The 20,141-nt window shown below is 34.3% G+C and overlaps 1 protein-coding gene across 4 annotated transcripts in view; it reads right to left on the bottom strand.

Moving 5' to 3' along the window:
* The window catches only part of PLCL2 (phospholipase C like 2), a 94,992-nt gene that overhangs the window by 23,730 nt on the left and 51,121 nt on the right, over positions 1–20,141 (bottom strand). For 2 of the 4 annotated variants that reach the window (XM_085226302.1, XM_085226301.1), the window contains exons 3-4: positions 16,122–18,608; positions 12,946–13,149 (exon numbers count right to left, since the gene is read on the bottom strand). In XM_085226302.1, the coding sequence (XP_085082428.1) occupies positions 12,946–13,149; positions 16,122–18,608 (2,691 nt within the window). Of the gene's footprint in view, positions 1–9,761; positions 9,851–12,945; positions 13,150–13,593; positions 13,945–16,121; positions 18,609–20,141 lie in introns of those variants that run through there. The other 2 variants (XR_014883934.1, XM_085226303.1) reach the window with 2 other exon arrangements.

Here is a 20,141-nt window from a genome sequence, read left to right as displayed (position 1 = left end):
TTGTCAAGGAGAGTTTCATCATCATTTGTTCTTCAAAACAGTATACAGAAATTGAAATGAACCTACCATAAATTTCCTTGAAATGCAAGGATTTTACTTGTTTCAACATATATGTCAAGAAACACATTTCTTTTTGTAATGCACTTAAACTAAAAGGTCCAAAGCATGATTGACATCAATTGCAAATATACTTCCAATAAGCAATAAAGTTAGTTTACTAGCTAGCTGAAAGGATACTGTAAAGCACTCTGCTCTGAGTTTTTTCCTGCTTTGAAAATCACTTTGAAAAATAAAATGCTGAACATGTATAATTCTTGTTTGGTCAGGATCCTAACACACAATAATGTGGGATTCTTCTCTTAACCTGAGAACGTTTTTTGATTGGAATTCCTAACAGAACAGTTATGCTGCCTACTCAAGATATTTGTTCTGGAGGGATTGTGCAAAATACTGTGACTGCACTGTTAGTCTACTATGTGTTTTTGACCACACTTATACAATAATTTCCATGCGCTCAGTTCCTACATATAATACATTCTACATGCAGATAATTTAGAAATTGTAGCAACAGAGGTAGATTAGAAAGCTTACTCTTTTGTTCTGGGACACTGCACTAATTTTTAGAAAAAAAGAGAATACAAAGATGACTAAATATGCTCACATCATGGTGTTCTTTTGTTTAGCTCCTATACTTTAAAGAGTAAGAAAGTAACACTAGTACTGCAAATGGAAGGAAAAGAAACATCACAGTATCAGTGTTCTTCCATTGTGATAAGGTTAACACCAAAGAAGATACAATAATTTAGAGGTTTAAAATTTCACAGTTTTGGTATGAAAAATATTCTTAGATCAAATGTAATGCTTTCCTTGCAAATTTTGGAAAAAAAAAAAAAAAAAGCGACAAATGATTCTAATACAAATTTTGGTATTAACAATACCAGAACAAGTTTCTTTCTTTACTTTCAGTTTCCTTTAAAACACATACAAAGCTGTATTTAACAGCATCAGTAAGCAAAATTGGCTGAACTAACAAAAATTCAAGGGTTGATTCCCACCACCATTTAATCAATAACAATGCTACACCCCAATTTTGTTGATGTCAAAGGAAATTACATGCTGTTTTTGTAAACAAAAAGAAATCTTTCACTAAACAAAGAAGTAAGGTGTGTCCATGTCCACATCACCTAGTCATGTTTAATTAATGAAGATGCATCATTCTAGTCATGTTTAATTAATGAAGTAATAATAATAATTCACTACAATTTTATTATTACATTGCTTCTCATCACATAATTACTCAGCTGTTACAACCCTTACAAGGTGTTCCAACATATAAATTCTTTCTGAAATTTTAGCCAAAACTGTATCACAGAAACAATCAAGCAGATATTAACAGAGACTGAAGACTTTTTGGTAGGCACAGCATGTAGAACAACTAAGTATAAATAGTACTATTTAAACAGAAAATCAGCTTGGTCCACATCATACTTGTGTGTTTCATGCTTAGTACAAGAGCAAAGTAGATAATGAAAAGTAAGCAGAAGCTTCAGTGTGAGAAACAGAATGTCTGTAAGCAAAATGAGAAATGAAATTCTGAAGGTGAATTAGTTGTGGAAGCAGAGGAGAAAAACAAATTATATTCTAGTGTACATTACATAAGCATATAATGAACAAGGCAGTCAAAAAGCAGGAATTTCCTAACCACTGCTAACTTGTATGTTAAGTGACAAAACTGGAAAGAGAAATGCAAACAAGCTTAATAGGGAATAACCAGTGTTAGAAGTGCTCCTCATTAAAAATGTACTACCAATTATGCATGCCTATTCTAAGAGAAGAACAAATATTATACAAAGATTAATTCTTCCCAGTCTTTTACAATATTAATTCACATTTCTACTGTTGCTTTCCTCTGGAAGTCCAGATTCCAAATATCCGGTGAATATTTTTTAAAGACAAAACATACAACATTTACTGGAATTGTTTCAGCTCTTCCTGCAATTCCTGCTTCTCATCCATCTTATGACCAGAGTTCTGGTACTTACAATGTAAGCGTCAGAAACGGCTGGACTACGTTCTTATTTTTCTGGACAATGGAGAAATACAAGGTACACCTTATAAGCCTTGAAGTCTTTGAATTTGACAGGCTGACAAAGGTTGATCTATTCCTTCAACCCTATTTGCTAAATCATGCAACCATTTCACCTACTTATCAGAAAAACTGTTAGTAATTCAACCAAAAAGAATAAATGTCAACAAAGATGATAAGAATATTTGAGTTATTTAATCTATCAAGGGTATTAGAAAAGAAATGGTTATAATGGTTAGAAATAAAAAACACTTCTAGTTTCCTACTAATAGAACTTTACCAGTACTATTGGTACTATTGGTAAGGGGTAATTCACCCCTTTTGTGACTGTCTTCACAAAACAAATAAAAAAAACATATACTTAAAGTATCTATTCTTTTCTCGGCAAAATAGAATATATCACTAGGACAGTAATAGGAGAATAATAACAAAGGAATATAAAAGTCTAGACTATCCTTTAAGATTATTTTTAGTGTTTCAGAGTTTTGTTACGTCCATTTTGTTTTACTGAAGAGGTGAGATCTATGAACTAATACTGTGTATGTCTATATATATATGTATATAGTACGTATTACATGTAAGATAATATATTATATAATGTATGTAATATGTAATATATGTAAGTATGCACAGGTGTAAGTAGATACTTATATATGTAGAAGTATATATATCTATATAAATGCTCATCTGGATTACATGCACATTCTATTAACACTACTTGAAATTATTCTGCATTCGAATAAGAAGTCAAGATTTATTATTACCAGGCTGATGAAGATATCTTTTTTGGTAGAAGACAGAACATTCTATTCATGCCTCCAATGTAGGGGAAAGACATAGATTGAATTTAAACTTAAATATTTTACACACTACATTCTAACAAGAATACAGACCTTGAGACAGAATTCTTTGAGAGACAGGGGAAAAAAAACCCACTATAGTATTTATTATTATAGTAATAATAATTTATTAATACTATAGTATTCATTACTTCTCTGGAACTGGTAGGTAGCATACCTGTGGGAATACAAGAAAAACTGTTCAGAGCAGAAGCTGTGGAGCAAGATAAACAGCATTAGAACCAAGGACACCTCTAAAAGAAGAAAGAACATCTCATGGCTCTGATTGGATAAGCACCTGTGTGAACGGTTGAAGAGTGTTTTGTAGAATGCTCTGTTGACATGTAAAGGTGGATGGGAAAGTTGTAGGGGTGGATGGGAAAGCTAGAAAAAGAAAACTTGTGAAGTATATAAGTGATGTGAGAACTTGTAATAAAGGATTTGGATCATTCACATCTGAGTCCGTGCATCAGATGCTGCACATACCAATAGATGTATCAGTTACATTTTACAAGTACCCAGCTAATGGTAAGCTGTGTCAGGATGATGAAACTCAGTGAGAGAAAATACCTTCACTGAGAGAGTTTGCAACATCAAGGATGAATTTTATTTTGTAGCAATTAAAGCACACTACAAAAGAAGAGCATGTGTTAAAAATACTGTCAGATCTATGTTCCAACAGTAAAAAACACACTTAAAATAGGCATAAATCAAATCTTTATTTAAAAAGTTATCTCCACAAAATGCTATTCACATTCTTCTTTCCACTTGAATCTCAGTAAATTAGATACACTTCTGTGACATTTCTGGAAACTGTCTATTATTCAGTGGCCAAACTGGTGCCACCATATGTACTGGGAACACAAACAAAATATTGTCAGCTCTAACTAAATATACATATAAATTTTACCTAAGTAGTCCAGTATTCAATTTTGTTGCATCAAAACAGTGTTTTGTTATAACACTGGAATAAGCAAAAGAATTGTTCTCAGTCCTTCCAGTGTCACCTGCCAGTCAGCTTGCTCTGCAGTTGCATAAAGAATTGTTTAGAACTATATATATACTGACTTTTTATTTTCAACTGGAAAAGAATGCAGCTATAGCACTAGGAAGGAAATGCACTGGAAAATCAGATTCTGAACTCATTTTAAACCTCAGAACCCAAGTGAACTATTCTAATGGTGAGGGGACTGAAAGCATTCTTAAACATGCTTTTATCTAACACGAACATCAACAGCAGTGAACTTCCATTAAGCTGGAAACTGCTCTTCACATTACTGAGCTCAGTTCAAAATTCAATAATCAGTGATTAAATCTTGACAATTAACTGACAGCTAGATCAATGCTACTAAGTTTTCAAGAGAAAGGGGTCCTCAAGCCTGATTCAGTCACCAGTGGCATACCCCAGGGGCTGATACTTGAGCTAACAGTGTTTAACACCTCCATTTATTACCTGCATGATGGGGCACAGCACATCTTCAGCAAGCTGGCAAAAGATACTAAGGCTTGGACGAGGATGGGTACAGCACATGGCTGTACTGCTACTCAGAAAGACTTTGACAAGCTGGAGAGATGGATTGACAGGAACCTAGTGAAATTCAGTGAAGCGAAACGAGCTTCATGTGCACCAGTACAGGCTGGAGGCTGACTGACTGGAAGGCAGCTTCTGAGATCAGGGCCAGAGGGCCTGATGGATAACAAAGAGAAAACAACAAAGGAAGTACAACACCAGAAGAAAAAGGGGAATAATCTTTCCCCCTTACTAAGCATTGCTGAGGCCACATGTAGAACACCCAGGGCAGTCTGGGGCTCAGAAGTAGAAGAATGATAGGGACTTACTGGAATAAGCCACAAAAACAGTTTCTTAACAGGACTGGGGCATCTTTCACATACTGAGAGGCTGAGAGAGCTGAGACTGTTCAGGCTCAAGCAGAGAAGGCTCAGGGGAATCTTGTATGGTCATACAATGGCACAGTTTGCCCAGAGAGTCTGTCGAGTGTTCATCCTGAATGATACTCAACACTCAACAGTCTTAGGCAATGTGCTCTAGCTGGCCCTGAATTCATCGGGGATTGGACAAGATGATTTCCAGAGATGGCTCCTATCATTAATGATTCTATGTAAGGATTTTAAAGTTGACATCTTCAATCAAAATAAATTTTTACAATTGAGCTTTCTAGCAGTACACTTACAGAAACAAACAAAAAAATCAATAGTAACTTCATTATAAGTAAAAATCAGGTGTGGTTCAGCCCAGACAGTCCAGAGATGCCATATAATGAAGAATAATTGATCTTTCTACTATCTGTGCACTGTCCAAAGTACAAGATGAGAAAACAAAACTGCTAACTGCTACTTCAGTGCACATTGAAGACTTCTTACATTTACCAAAGGAACCAAGAGTCCACAAATTCTGTATTTAAAAGCCTGTATGTTCTCTCTTCATTCCTCATAACTAAAGTACTCGAGAAGACCAGATTGAAGACAGAGTAAATAAAATAATCAGCAGCTCTCTTTTAAACTGTGCATGCAATGGCATTCAACTCATACACTCAACAACCATTTTGTCTTGTTTTCCTGATGCCCTGGCTATCAGAACAAAATGCTTTTCATTATCTTTAAAAAAACAGAATGAGAACACTATGTAAAAAGTGGACAATAAGGAGGCATGTAAATATACATATATATACACACGTGTATAAAAAAGGAAAATAGCCTGCATCTGTAAAAAGAAGCAAAACACTGCTATCCTTGGGAAATAAAATTAATATGCAACATTATTTTTGAAACTCAGAGTATCAGTGAAAGATCAAACAACCACATTTCTTACACAGGAGTGGTCAAAAAGACAAACAAGATTAAAAATTCATAGGGAAAGAAAACGAGAACTACTATTGGAAATATGCGGTACATTTAAGTTACTATTCATGTGATCTCTTTTTATGCTTTTCCACTAACATGCCATTGGAATATGTTAGAAACAAGAAAGTAAGCCAGATCAACTTTTCTTCTCATATAGTACTATTATTCTATGTTCTTATAAATAGTCAGACATAAGTCATAACAGAATTACTGAGAGGACATCAAAATTTTCATCATTCATTCTCTTAATTTAAAAAAAGAAAAAAAAGAAACCTGGACTTCCCAAAAGCATCAAGTTGTCATTATCAGTTCTTCATTCAATGTGGAACAGCTCATACTTTACAACATTTGGCAGTGAAGCTTGAATATCCAAAATTAGACCTTTGTTTTTGCCTTTTTTGGACTGAAAAAGCCAATATAATCTGAGGTTATCATCTGCAGCTCCACTTTTGGATGTGTAATTGCAGCTTGCAGTTTAGAATGACTGTCCTGTTATACAACAGGAAAACAAGAGCTGATAACAAATAACATAGCTACTTTCGCAGGAACTGCCCATGCTATTCACTGTATGTTCCATCAGTACTTTGTTTCTCAACAGTTTTTTTTGACAGACTAACAACTGCACTCAGCAACTATTTAAACTCATTAGAAAAAAGTTACAATTAAACAGGACAAAAATATTACTTAGGCTATCTGCAATATTAAATTGCAGATTCAACAAATATGCTGAAATTAATATTTTTGCCCTTAGATCTCTTCACCACTGAGCTGTATCCATTCATCACCTAAGACTGTTCTTGGGGAATCATTAGGTCATACGTCTTCAAGACAATTTAGCTATGTTAGCTAGATCAAAATTCTTGCTAATATACTTACAGTCTACCTTACTTTTTCTAGAAAATTACAACCAAATGCAATAATGAATACAAATGCAATAATGAATACGAATACCTCTCCTAAAAACTCCTTTCAGCTAGTTTGGGCTTCTCACTACAAGAAAGACATTGAGGCCCTGGAACACGTCCAGAGAAGGGCAATGAAACTGGTGAGGGGTCTGGAGCACAAGTCTTATGAGGAGCAGCTGAGGGAGCAGGGATTGTTTGGTCTGGAGAAGAGGAGGCTCAGAGGAGACCTGACTGCACTCTACAACTTCCTGAAGGGAGGTTCTAACGTGGAGGGATTTGGTCTTTTTTCCCAGGCAACAAATAGAACTCGAGGAAATGGTGCAAGCTGTACCAGAGGAGGTTTAGGTTAGACATAAGGAAAAACTTTTTCTCTCAGAGAGTGGTCAGGCACTGGAATGGCCTGCCCAGAGAGGTCGTGTAGTCGCCATCCCTGGAAATGTTCAAGAGGCGTCTGGATGAGGAGCTGTGAGATATAGTTTAGTGGCTTGTGGCAGCAATCGTAGTGGGATGATGGTCGCACTAGATGATCTTGTATCAAGGTCCTTTCCAACCTTGTGATTCTATGATTCTAGTTGAATTCAACATTTATTCCAGTTTTCAAGGCATAATAAAGTATTTTAAAAGGCTAAAAAATTTAGTGATAACTTCATTTCAACCTAAGTATTTGGAAAGGGACTTTGACAAATGTTTTTTACAAAATAGACTAGTCTCCCTTGTCTACAAGCTTCTTGACTTCAAAGAACTCTTCCCATTTTCACAGTACAGATGACAGGCTGTCTGAGCTGAAAATCTTTGATTTCCTCTGGAAACCTTTTGAAATACTGGCATCACACTAACAACTTAGATAGTCAGTTTTAGGTGTGAGGATACACAAGCAATTTAGCAGTTTGGATATATCAATCCTTGAGAATGCTTGAATGAATATCATTACTTTATAGTAATTTTTTTTTCAGTCACTTTTTCTTTTGTAATTTCTTCTACTAGCAATTCTAGCTAGAGGTGCATTCTCCACTGATTTCCACATAAAGAAATATTTCATATGAACTTTCAATCTCCAGAGGTACATGCATGGAAAAAAAATTTACTCTTATGGCTTTGTTTCTTTCCTACAGGTTATATTCTTTGATCAGCTAGCAGCTGTACACACTCTGATGGACTTCGTTTCCAATATTTTCAAGAAATAATTTATTGTTATTTTTAAATCAGTGCAGTTTGCTCCTGAATTTCTTCACAGTCAGCTCTTATATTTTTATACTTAACCACAATATGGCTAAGTATCTATTTATCCTCCTTATATTCACATGACTTCAACATTTTGGAGGATGCCTTGTAACATGGACTTTAGAAGAAATGTAGTCAAGAATGACGTTCTGAATCAGCTGGGGAAAAGTAAGCACAGTTTTTGTAGTCTATGCCAGTCACATATTCGTAGAAAAGGCACCAGATTGAAAAATACAGATTTTCTTTAGGTGCACAAAGTAGGCAGAGGTCAGATGCTATCACATGTGATCCAAAGTTAGATTAGATTGGTGAGAACTCAGCTTTCTTTGCAACAATCCAAAATCTAAAATTTAGGTCTAAAGTTATATGAAAGCAAAAGCAATCTGTTCACTCATTCCATTTTACAAGAACAATCAGTAAGTAGCAGCACTGGACCTTGTATCTCTTGTTAGCACAGACACTTTAAATCCCAAAGGATAATTTGTGGAACAAAGGTTTGTCAGCTAACTAACTCTGGCACATCAACAAGCTGAGAGGAAGTGGAAAAGTCTTAATTTACACATTCTCTCAAGATACAGCTTCATAACCACAGAAGAATGGCTGAAATCTCTTACTATATTTGGAAGGTAACCATGACCTAGAACCTACATCAGCAACAAGGTAACTAATACAGATTTAAAGGTTAGTATAACCCAAAACAGATCTAATTATTCCTTGGAAAATTTACATCCCGTAGAATTGATACGCTTTTTGTTTCTGTCAGAATTACAAATTTCAACCCAGCATGTCTGATACAGAAGTGTCCCACCAAATACATCTGCATGGACACCACGACTTTTAAAGATGAAGAACATTTAAGGTACTGAGCAGCAGACAAAATATTAGATGACCAAAACCTAGATAGTAAGTTGTTTTTAGACAGTTTTTAGTAAACCCTGCTAGTGCTGATCCAGTCTACAACTATTCTAGGATTAATGTCGAAGTATCTTCTGAACAGAATGGAAATCAAAATACAGGCTACCTTAATTAGCTTATGTCACTGGAAAAATTTGCAACTACATAACATGAAGTTAACTTCAATGTGACTGTATATGCAATCTGCTGCCAACAGTCAGATAACCAGATGCAAGCTTACTACAGAATTACTATTCACAAATCAGATTGTGTATTCTGGTTTACAAGCTTTGGTGTCTTTTAATACCTCTCATTTTCATTATCTCATAATCCTCAGCATCAATAAACTCAGACCTGATTTTGATCCTGTCCCTAGAGCGCATCTACAAAAGCTATCCATACTACTTGAAACAAATTAAGACCTCCTATACTGTCAGTCTGAATACACTTTGAATTACAATATAACTTTCATGTGCGGATTTTTTTTTCTGTTTTCTTTCGTTTTCCTATTTTTTTTTTAATATGAAAAAAATAGGCCTAGCAACACTACACAATTAGGTCTTAATAACAATCAATCCTAATTATTACAGCAGTATTACTTTATCTTCTTTCACACAGGTAGAGCTTTCTATATTTTCTATGTTAGTTTTTTTCTTGTAAGTATGTTTTTCCTTTCAAACTTCAGAAAACCTCATCTTCATCAAATGGGACACTTCATCCTTCACAAAGGACAAACAAAGACAGCATCTGTACAGTATCTGGCTTCCTCTGTATGATCCTCTAGCAAATCTTTGCAGTGCTATTACAGTCATCACTGAATAATGCTGCAGACTTAGGAAAGGTAATTTATTTTTTTTCTCTTACCATAATACAACTTTTTAAAGTTTACTTACTCTTCATCTTAAATCTCATAAGACATAAAAAAACATGCAATGGTGTGGAAGAGGCACTTGCCTTAACTCCAAGCTTCAGTCTGCAGCACTGATCAGTGATGGGTGTGATGACACCAACAGAGTGCATGCTGAAGTATCACATAAAGGAAGCTGAAGTTCATGAACGAAAGGGAAAAATAAAACATTGTTAAACAGTGAGAAAAAATAAGAGAGAAAATTTACTCAGGAGCATGGAGTAGCTAGAGAAAAATACGCAACTTCAGCTTCTCAAAATTTCCCAGTTATATCTATTTTCATTCTTCTGGAAAGACACCTCAACTACCATAACATGGATAAAAGCTGAAGATCTTCTTATTTCCTGGGTAAACTTTTGGTTTTATTAAGGCTGATGGAAAAACACTCATCAAGCTCAAAGATATACTATTTTAACCCATAGCTCCTGTATGTAGTAGTGAACACTGGCAATTTAAAAAAAGTATTACATGCTGTTTGTTTGCATATATAAAAATAATTATGTAATGACATGATAATTAACATATCATTTGTTTAGTAGTTTCCTTAAAAATTGTATGTAACCATGTGAACCTGAAATTATTCTCACGTTAGATGTGTCCTTGCAGTACTGCACTCTCCTTGTAATTATTTCAATGCAGACTGACTGTCCCACTGTAAATTCTTACACCTTGTCTCACTTTACAGGGAAAAGATGAGCCCTCTAATGCTTTCAATGCAAATAAGTTCTTCTAGATAATTAATAATCTTGGCTGAATATTGCTTTCTATGTTGATTATGATTTTATAAAGTTGAGAGCGTATCTGACAAATAAAAATTCTTTGATTTGTCCCAAATACTCTCACTCTGAAGTAGAATTACTTTGAAAATATCATTCAGACTGCTATATTCGGAATTCATGCAAGGTCATAACAACTTATGCATTTATGGTGTTAACCTACGTTTAATTAATGAATATGTAATGTGTTCCCTTTTAACATCATGATTTCATGATGTTTCTCAGCATACTCACACACCATTATGTGTGTGTCACAGAATATGGCTGAAATATAATTTTGATCTATGCTGATGCCTAAACCAGCATAAAATAAGACAAGGAGGTAATCAATATTTTGACAGCACAGCTACCCTTTCTTAGTTCTAGATAAGACTTCTCATTACTAAGCCCAATTTTACACTCACCTGCTCTTTAATGATGGCCAGAAAATCCCCAAACCAAAACCAGCCATTGATATAAATTGTGCCATTTTGAGGGCTTACTAAATTCAAACCAAAAATACAGAAATAAACTCATTAATGTAGTATTAGACTCTAAAAATCTGTCACTATAGCAAATTTTGAAACGTGAGCTAGATAGCTTCACATCTTCTCATGGTCGATGATACTCATCCTCACGTTTTCTCCAGTTGATATCTAGATGAGCTTTCAGAAAAAAAGAGCTATCAGCACAGCTCCCATGTCTGACATAGGATTATCCAGTAAATTCTACTGATTTTAATTGCTTAAAACTTTTTGTCCAGCTGGACAGACCAACTTTCATGAATTGAAATGCATCTCATTATTTTCATTTGTAAGTTTGATTAAAATCATCATTGTTTTTGATTATTAATCTTCAATATTATTTAAAGCTAAAAGCTTAATGTTTTTCTTTGTATGAAATGGAGTCTTTACCATTCTTTACAGAAGCAGAGATGGTAAAACGCTTTGAATATGCCTTTACATAAATATTCTACTGTTTTAATCAATGAAAATGAAGTATAGATTTCTAAGTACACAAATATTCAAATCACTTGAAGACTACAGGAGGAGGGGGTTAAAGAGAAAAGGAAAAAAAAAATTGTACTGTGAAGCTGTCTGAATGTATGAGTCACCTCTATCTAAAAAAGCATTTAAAAAAAGGATTTTAATAAAAATACTTAAATATTTGGAATAGTTTAATAACAAACAAGGAGCAGCATCAGAACAAATGAGAGGTAGAGACATTTCCACCAACAAAATAGAACTTCATTAAGTACATTATATGTGTAAGTCCAACAATCATGCCTGTTTCCATCCTAATTATGATATCTTCTAAACTACCACTAAGATACCATCTTTTTGTAACTGTGCTACCACTAAGATCAAATTCTATTGTATTTACACCATCATTAAGCTATACAAGCTCTACATAAATTGTTAATTACCAATTAATACTTTAGGACAGTGGTATTATTCTAAAAGTACTTTTTATCTAGAAAATAGTTTAAAATATATATGTATGTATGTAACATAGTATGTAACTGAGCTACCAGTTTATTTTCTTTCTCTTTTTTTTTTTCTTTTAAATAGCAAAGACTGTTTTCAACATGGTGACTTGATCTTGTTGAGTGAGGTTTCTCCTTTGAACATAGAAAAGTAATGCAAAATTATCCTAGAAATATTTTCTTATTCTCAGATGATACATCAGATTAAAGCAATTACAAAATAAACAAATAAAAAGCTCAGTTACAGTGTTCTAGATTACAGAAGTGGAGGACATTTCAAATCACACTCATCTGCTCAGTGGATCTTTCTTTAAATTTTTGGTAGGTAGGTATAATCCATTATTTCTCAATGTATTATATTTTCCTTCCTTCTTGTAAAAGTTTCCGGTTTCTGAAGATACAATTTACACATTTATTTAAGTATAAGTGCTGAAATTAATATTACAGCTGATTACAGGCTAATTAAATAAGTTTGAGTTCTCACACAAAAATATAGCACAGGAAAATGAAAAGGCATGTGAAGATTTTAACACTTCAAGTTGCTTCTAAAACTAAAACTCCTACAAACTTTTTCTGACTACTTTCTGTCTACACTAAGACAATGCCAAAGGAATGTTCATAAAATGAAAAATACTAAGTAGCAAATAATTGTAAGAGGTTTACTGATAGGCAGACAGCTTCAAGATACTGCAGAACAGGTAAATTAATACATCCTCTTCATGTTACACTCTCTTGATTATAACAACTTTGCCTTCTGAAGTGTACAAACACTTCTATATTCACATGCAGTGTATTAATCTTGCTCTTTTACCTGATATGAAAACACTACCAGTTGCAGCACATTCATGGGAATGGCTTTCAAACACATGTAATGAAGCATGAAACAGCAATTCACAAGTTAAAATGACCTTTCTAAACGGGCATAGTACTGCGTATTCTAAGAAAAAAGTGTTCAGATAGCATATAAAATAACCACAAAAGACTACTCACCATGTCATATGCTGTTACAATCTTTTTCAAGACCTCTGGAACTATCCCTTGGAGCTCCATAGTCGGATACTGATCATTGAGATTCAGTACTACCAAGGGTGCACTATCAGGCCCAACCAAGCGCGTAGACACTGCCAAAATGCACTGCATAAGATTTGCTACAGGAGAGAGGCCACATAATTCTTTGAATGAGACTACTGCATTCTGCAAAAAGGAAAGAAAGAGTTTCCTTTACAGTTAAATACAATTTTAAATTTCTCATTCTTTCAGGTTAATATACAACACTGCAATAGCTGAGCTAAAACGTACACAGCTTTTCCCCAAAGAACTGGCAGCTTTAAAGCAAACAAGAATACACTTGTACTTAACTAGAAACGTTAAAAGTTCCAACAATACCTGCTGCAGCAAAAATCTAATTAGAACAAGTGTATGGCCTATTCCACTACTAAAATTAACAATGCAAATAAATGAGTTCTGAAACATACTGCTTATTTGTTTTGAAAAAATTCTGAAAGATATTTCAAAGTAACTCATAATATGTTACCAGGAGAAACAGCAGGTGGTGAATGCCCCATATAAGCAAGGTGGAGTGGAAGGAGAAATTCAGCCCATTTGTAACTTTAGACATACCTTAACTATCATCCAGACTGTGCTGTGGATCTGCTGGCTCCCATTTGGTGCGATTCACAAACCCAGCAGTCCACTACTGATGTCACTCCTATCACAGGATCACTTAAACAAATTTTTCAGGTACTTTTATATAAATTCCAATTTTGTATATTTCCCTAAAATTTATTTTAGTTTTATTTGCTATCCAATATGGTGGAATATAAAATTGCATGTTAAAACTTGAAAAGAATTTCCAGTATGAGAAATATAACGTGACTCCAAGCAGCCACTGAAATTCCATGAGAGGAATGTTCTCAGCACTGTATTGAATTTAGGATTTCTGTACCAAGTGGGAGCTGGTGATCTCTGGCAGGTCTGGAGTTTGTTTTCCTGGAAGAAACAAAAACATTGCATACTTAAGTTACAAATGTGCTCAATGCTCCTTTCTCTCTCATCTTACCTACACTGGGTATCTGACCAGTTTTTAGGACTGATTAATCATTTTCATCAAACCATTTTCCATCTTGACGGCTCTTTTTCGGACAGATTTCCTTGAGGGACATAATGTCAACTTCAATGCAAATAGTAATCAAATGTGAAGTATTCTGCACTCTTTTTATGAGACAAAATACATAAAATAGATTTCAAGATATCTACATACAGGATATCCATGCCAAGTTATGTGAATACCTACATTACATCCATTACATTCACTTACAGTATACTTCAGTAAAGTAGCATTCAGTAAATGTCCAGCAAAGACAAACTACTTCTAACAACCAGACTACAGCTTAATGATACAATAATTACACAGCTGAAAGGGAAAAAAAAGACATTGGAAAGTCTTTTCAAATCAATTTTGTTTAACAGCATGAATAAATCATTATGAACAATAATTTTACAGAGAGGTAAATGAGAGCACAGGGAGCATACGCATTAGCTACAGGCAAGCAAGACAAAGATACAGCTGTAACTCCTGCCTTTGACTTCTAACCCTATATCTGACTCCGTCAAACAATTTAAACATACATCACATCCATTGTTCTTTTATCAGTGATGGATACATAACAAGTTATGACATCAGCTTTTGTCATGGCATTGACGTGCATAACAAAGATGATAAAAGGCTACCTATGATTAAAAAATATGATTTAAAAAAAAAATTAAACTTCCTGGTCTATACTTCCTTATTTTTTACCTTCTTCCAGTTTATTTTAAAAACAAAACCAGTTTCTCAGTATCTGGCTTCAGGGACATTATGTCCTTCTTTACCTCCAAAAGCCATCAGTCATAAATCACATTCCTTGACATAAGCTGGTATTTATTTTGAGTGGCTTACTTATTTTTATTAGCTGGAATCCTTTAGTTATACAGATTTTAAATTATGCAGATTTTGTAACCTGCCAGAAATTTACACAAAATTAATGTTCCTACATATACATAAAATACCTTCTTGATAGTACTTTGAGATACAATAACAATTTAGTTGATAACGCAACTTAAACTGAGATAATAAAATATCTAAGACATATTCCAATATCTCACATTCAAAGAAATCATACTGCAAAGACTGACAGATTATATCAGTTTTGGAAAACAATGCAGCACGTGCAGTGAAGAGTTTAAAGCAGCTACAAAAACTGCACGTTTTCGCTCTCCTTAAATCAAATCAATGAGTAGCTGAATTGCTACTCCTTGAAAGCCATCTTAAAATACAGTACCTCTTATGTGACAGAATTTTACACTTCAAGAGATTAAGTACAAGTAAAGCTCACTCTATACCTAGCTTGTAATGCAAAACACTTTCACAAACCAAAATATTATCTCCATATCTTTCAAATAATTTCTTAGTACAGTATTTTATATATAAAATAGAATGGGGGAGCTTCAAAATGCTGAACTACTTTCTTCTTTCATAAAAAGAAAAACTAGTTTTAAAACTGTACTACTAATAAATTCTCTTCAAGATAACATTATTCATGAAGAAAATTTATCTACGCTGATGTCTTTGATCATTGATTCCTTAATGTGAAATAAAAGTATGATGATTTAATAAGTCACTTCATTTCAGATGAAGCTGCTGAATTTTACGGATCACTGCTAGTATTTCTTCAGAAGTTTGTAATTAGTTAAAAGATTTACTAAATAAAATATAATTTAAAGTCCTCTTTGATTTAGATCTAGAAAGAGCTTATTTACCTTGAAATCTTTATTAGAATCTCCAAAAATAACATTTGGAAGTTAGATCTCTTGGGTTCTACAAAAACAAGCTAAAATCTTACTGTACTTTCCACTAGTATATATCTAATAATTTTTTCGAAGACATAGGTCTAGTCAACAAGTTTGAGTTCTGAATCACGTCTCTCACACAGAAAAAAATGGCAAAATATGTGTATAAATCATCCCAAAAGTTGCTCTAATATAATCAGTTTCTAAAGCTGCTCAGCATTAGACTTGATTCAAGTAACTTACAAAATGCAGTAAGACTCTAAACAGCATATATTATTTACGTATCATAATACAAAAATACACATAATGTACTGATAAATTCACCATAAAAACTGTACCTGCATATTTTCTCTCAAATCCGTGGCATCCCGTATAGGTTGGAGAGCATTCTTGAACACTTCATCTATTGTTTTAATCCACAGTGTTCTCAAAGAAGCATACTCCCGTGATTTCTTGCCCTTCCTCACAGAGAGGCCCCGCTTATGAGGTTTCCCACCACCCCTTCGATTAGTAATGGCCACATGCACGAACAAGGAAGCATGTGCTAACATTTCACCGGTTAAAGACTGCAGAGGAACATGACGATAACCAGTCTGTAGACACTCAAAGGGAATAGTGTACTGCCCGATAAACTCATCCCCAATGTAATCATCATCCAGCACTACAAAACGCACCATTGCTAGTTCTGGTAAATTTATTTGAAATTCAAAGCTTTCATCAAAAATTGGATTATCACCATTCTGATGCATAGTCTTTGTCCTTTGCTCGGCACAGTCAGCGGGGATTCCATGTATTTCAACATAGACATATGGATCCACAACATCACCTTTGGCACCTGATCCTTTGGGTTTAGGAAAGTTTTGCCCACTAATGATTTTAATATGAAGCAGCTGAGGCGAAACTCCAGGCACAGTGTCTTTTGTGTTTGCACTAAAGAAAGATACTTCTTCTCTCATGATAGCAGGACGAAGGACGTAGCCACAGTTCCCATTTTGTCGAAACCAACCAATGTTAAGATCCATCATTAATCCAGGCGTCTGAAAGTTCATGGCTACTATCTGACAACCACATTTCCAAAAATCCTGGGGATTCATATTACTGGAGTCGATCCTCATAGGACTGGGAAAAACTCTGGCAAGAAAACGTTTGTTATAATTTACAAAGTCTCCCGGGTTTTCATTGGCATATTTGCTAGCAAGCACTTCATTAAATGAGCACACTTCCCAGTACTTCTGGAGCTGAAATGAAACTTGAAACTCTTTGAACTGAACTGATTTACATATGCTTACCAACTCAGAGAGCTCTTTGCAAAGCTGAAATCGTTTCCCAGTCAAAGAGTTTTGTTGTTCTACACCCTCCTTCCCCACTCTTTGTGACATTTCTGCCCCTTCATCTTCATCTGTAACATCTCCTTCTAGTCCAGAACAATTTGAGGAAAGCTTTTTTGCTTTAATTAGTATTTTTCCTTTAAGTGATTCCGGTGATGGAAGATAAGAGTCTTCAATGTTTGGAGACTGCGTATGTAGTTTGTCCCCCAAAATTTTCTTCATATGTTGTACCATCACTTTCTGCTGTTTAATAGAACAATGATTTTCTAAACATAAAATAAGAGGATACTCTGAAGCAAAAAATGCATACTTGTTAATAATGTCAATCACACTACGGAAGACAATCTGAGAAGTCATTGTATGTCCCGTGTAAATCACAGGCTCATTATCTGGACCGTCCCAAACATCCAGTTCAACACTGCGACAACCCATTTTAAGAGCACGAATATAACCTGTGATGTCAGAAGGCCCTCGAAACTGATCCTCTATCAAGTATGTATTATGAGATGAATTTATAAAATAATGAGATAATGGCTGTTTCATATCTTGACAAACTTTTTTATGTTCTGGGTCAAATATGTGGCAGTCTGGTGAAGTAAGGTAATTCGTAAACCCATCTATAGAAAGCCAACCTTTTTCCTGGCCCTCTTTGGCTGGCTCATATTTCTGAATAATTTCAAGGCTTATTTCTTCTGTGACATGTGCCATACCCTGTTCTGCTTCTAAAAACATCATAAGGTCCTTGGTATCTAGGAATTCTTTATTGCTTGAAAACTGAACCAACAGGAAATAGATTTCAGGTCGAGTACAAAGCTCATGAAAAACTTCAATAAACTCTTCTTTTGTTACTTCAGTACCAGTTTTTTCCTTGGATCTATGTAACTCCTTGAATTTTAATTCAATTTTATTTGTTTTTAAACCAGGATTTAAGTCTTTTATAAACTGTACAGCATTACACAGGGGTATATGTCCTAAATTATCTACATCCGATTCACTGAACATTTGTGAAAGCCATGAAGTCCGCATATTATCTTGAGTACTTTCTATCATGTCTAGAGTATGTTTTCCATAAGAAATCAGGTATCTTAAGCCAGTAACCCAAACATTTGCAATATCTGCTGAGTTAGCAACAAGATCTAGTGACTCGTAGTTTTCTCCATATATGATAGAAAATGCGCAGTCCTCTGATATCTGGTCATATATTCCATTGCTGCGAAAAATATCTGTATTTTTTCCTGTTCTTACTTCTTTGATTGACTTGATGTCAATCTTTGCTTTTTCAGAATCCTTTTTTGAAGGTTCCCAGCGTAGGGATTGCATATCTGCATCTAAAAGAAAATATCGGTGATACACTCTGGAATTGGATCGAATCTTTTTGAGCTCAGAGCCTTCAACCATTGCATTTATACAGTCACTTGCACTGCTGATCTTTTTCTCAGTTGGCATACTGCTGAATGACACAGTCTTTTTCCGTTCTCGTTTTTGTTTCGTACCATCCTGGTAAACAAGGGGGGAAGAAAAGAAAAGAAAACATGTATCAGTATCACTTTGCTCAGTATTGAAATAGGTTTCAACTTACACATGAAAGTTAATAAAGCACTTCAAGAAGGTCTACATGTGATGACCAGCACATTCTTATTGGAATCATCACAAATTAAAACTTTGATAATAGCTTAAGATTTGCTCCTCTGTATAGACATAACATTCTTTTCTTTTTAATATATTTTTCATAAACACAAAATTAATCAAGGAAAGTTTTGAATGTTAATAAAATAATAACGTTGTATATGTGCGTTTTATCAATAATAATCCATTTAAATACTTAGTTGGTCTACAGCCAAGGCAGTAGAAAGTAAACTGTCTTCTGAGTCTTTACATAGTACTACAGATCCTTGCAGAACAAAATACAATGCTTTAATACCACACCAACATGATCTTCTCAAGAATACCAAATAAACACTAATACAAAATTAGATATTTAAAATTCATAGGATATGGTCCTTATCTAAGCGTACAGACAAGACAGCACTTAACATGCTTAGTTCTCTCCTCTACTGCACCCATCCATGTCCTTCCCTCAGATTGTCTAGAGTATTGTCACATGATCCCCCCCCCCATATTAGAAAAACATCCACATTAGTCTTAATGAGATACACTGAAAAATAAATAACAGGACTGGAGCAGATAATTCACTCTACATTCTGAATTTCAGGAAATACAGTGACAGTGACTCAGGAGGGACTGCCTGAGAGGGTTAAAGGTTAACGAGTTCCAAAGAAGATGTATATTGTCAGAAAGACAGTGAATGGAAAGGCCAGACCTGGTCAGGAAAGGAAGCAAAGTTCACCTTTGCTCATAAAACAATGAAAGAACTCTGAGTTCTTAGTCTGCTAGAGAAAGCCTTGATAGAAAAATAGATATATAAGTCATTAACCAAACAAACTTAAGAAGAAAAATAATGTCATTTAGATTAATTGTTATTTATATTGATTCATACAAGTGTAAGTCAGTAACAGATTAGATACAATCAATTCCTCAATAAATAACTTTTTTTTTTTGCTTTCATTATCTGCATCTTTTTTAAGAATAAAAAATACTGCAACAGTTTTAACAGTTGCATGCACTGAGAAGAAAGTCTATACGACTTTTAGTCTGAAATAATCTTTTAATGGAATAATCTTTTTATGTTAGATATCCTATTTAGAAATGTTCTTATATTCCAGCCTTGCTTGAAAAAAACTTATCCAGATTTCTACAACAAAATTGTTAATTTTCCCTTGAACAGTTTTTCCATTTGAAGTACATCCCGGTGCAAATAAGCATCACATATATGACAGAAAGGAGAGGAAAAGAAAGCTTTTAACAACTACAATACCAAACAGATATTCAAATAAAAATAATCCTATAGAGAATGCACTTTCCGTTCATGTCATATATATTCTATATTTAATTTCATAGAATTAAAAATTATGTGCAATAATTCTGTTTTTATAATTCAATTCATAAACACTGCAAAGCTTTTCAATGAAA

The sequence above is a fragment of the Meleagris gallopavo genome, chromosome 6 (genome assembly GCF_905368555.1).
Source record: "Meleagris gallopavo chromosome 6, MGAL_WU_HG_1.1, whole genome shotgun sequence".
NCBI lineage: Eukaryota > Metazoa > Chordata > Aves > Galliformes > Phasianidae > Meleagris > Meleagris gallopavo.
Note: the sequence above shows the minus strand (reverse complement) of the source record. Positions and strands in the feature narration are given on the sequence as shown.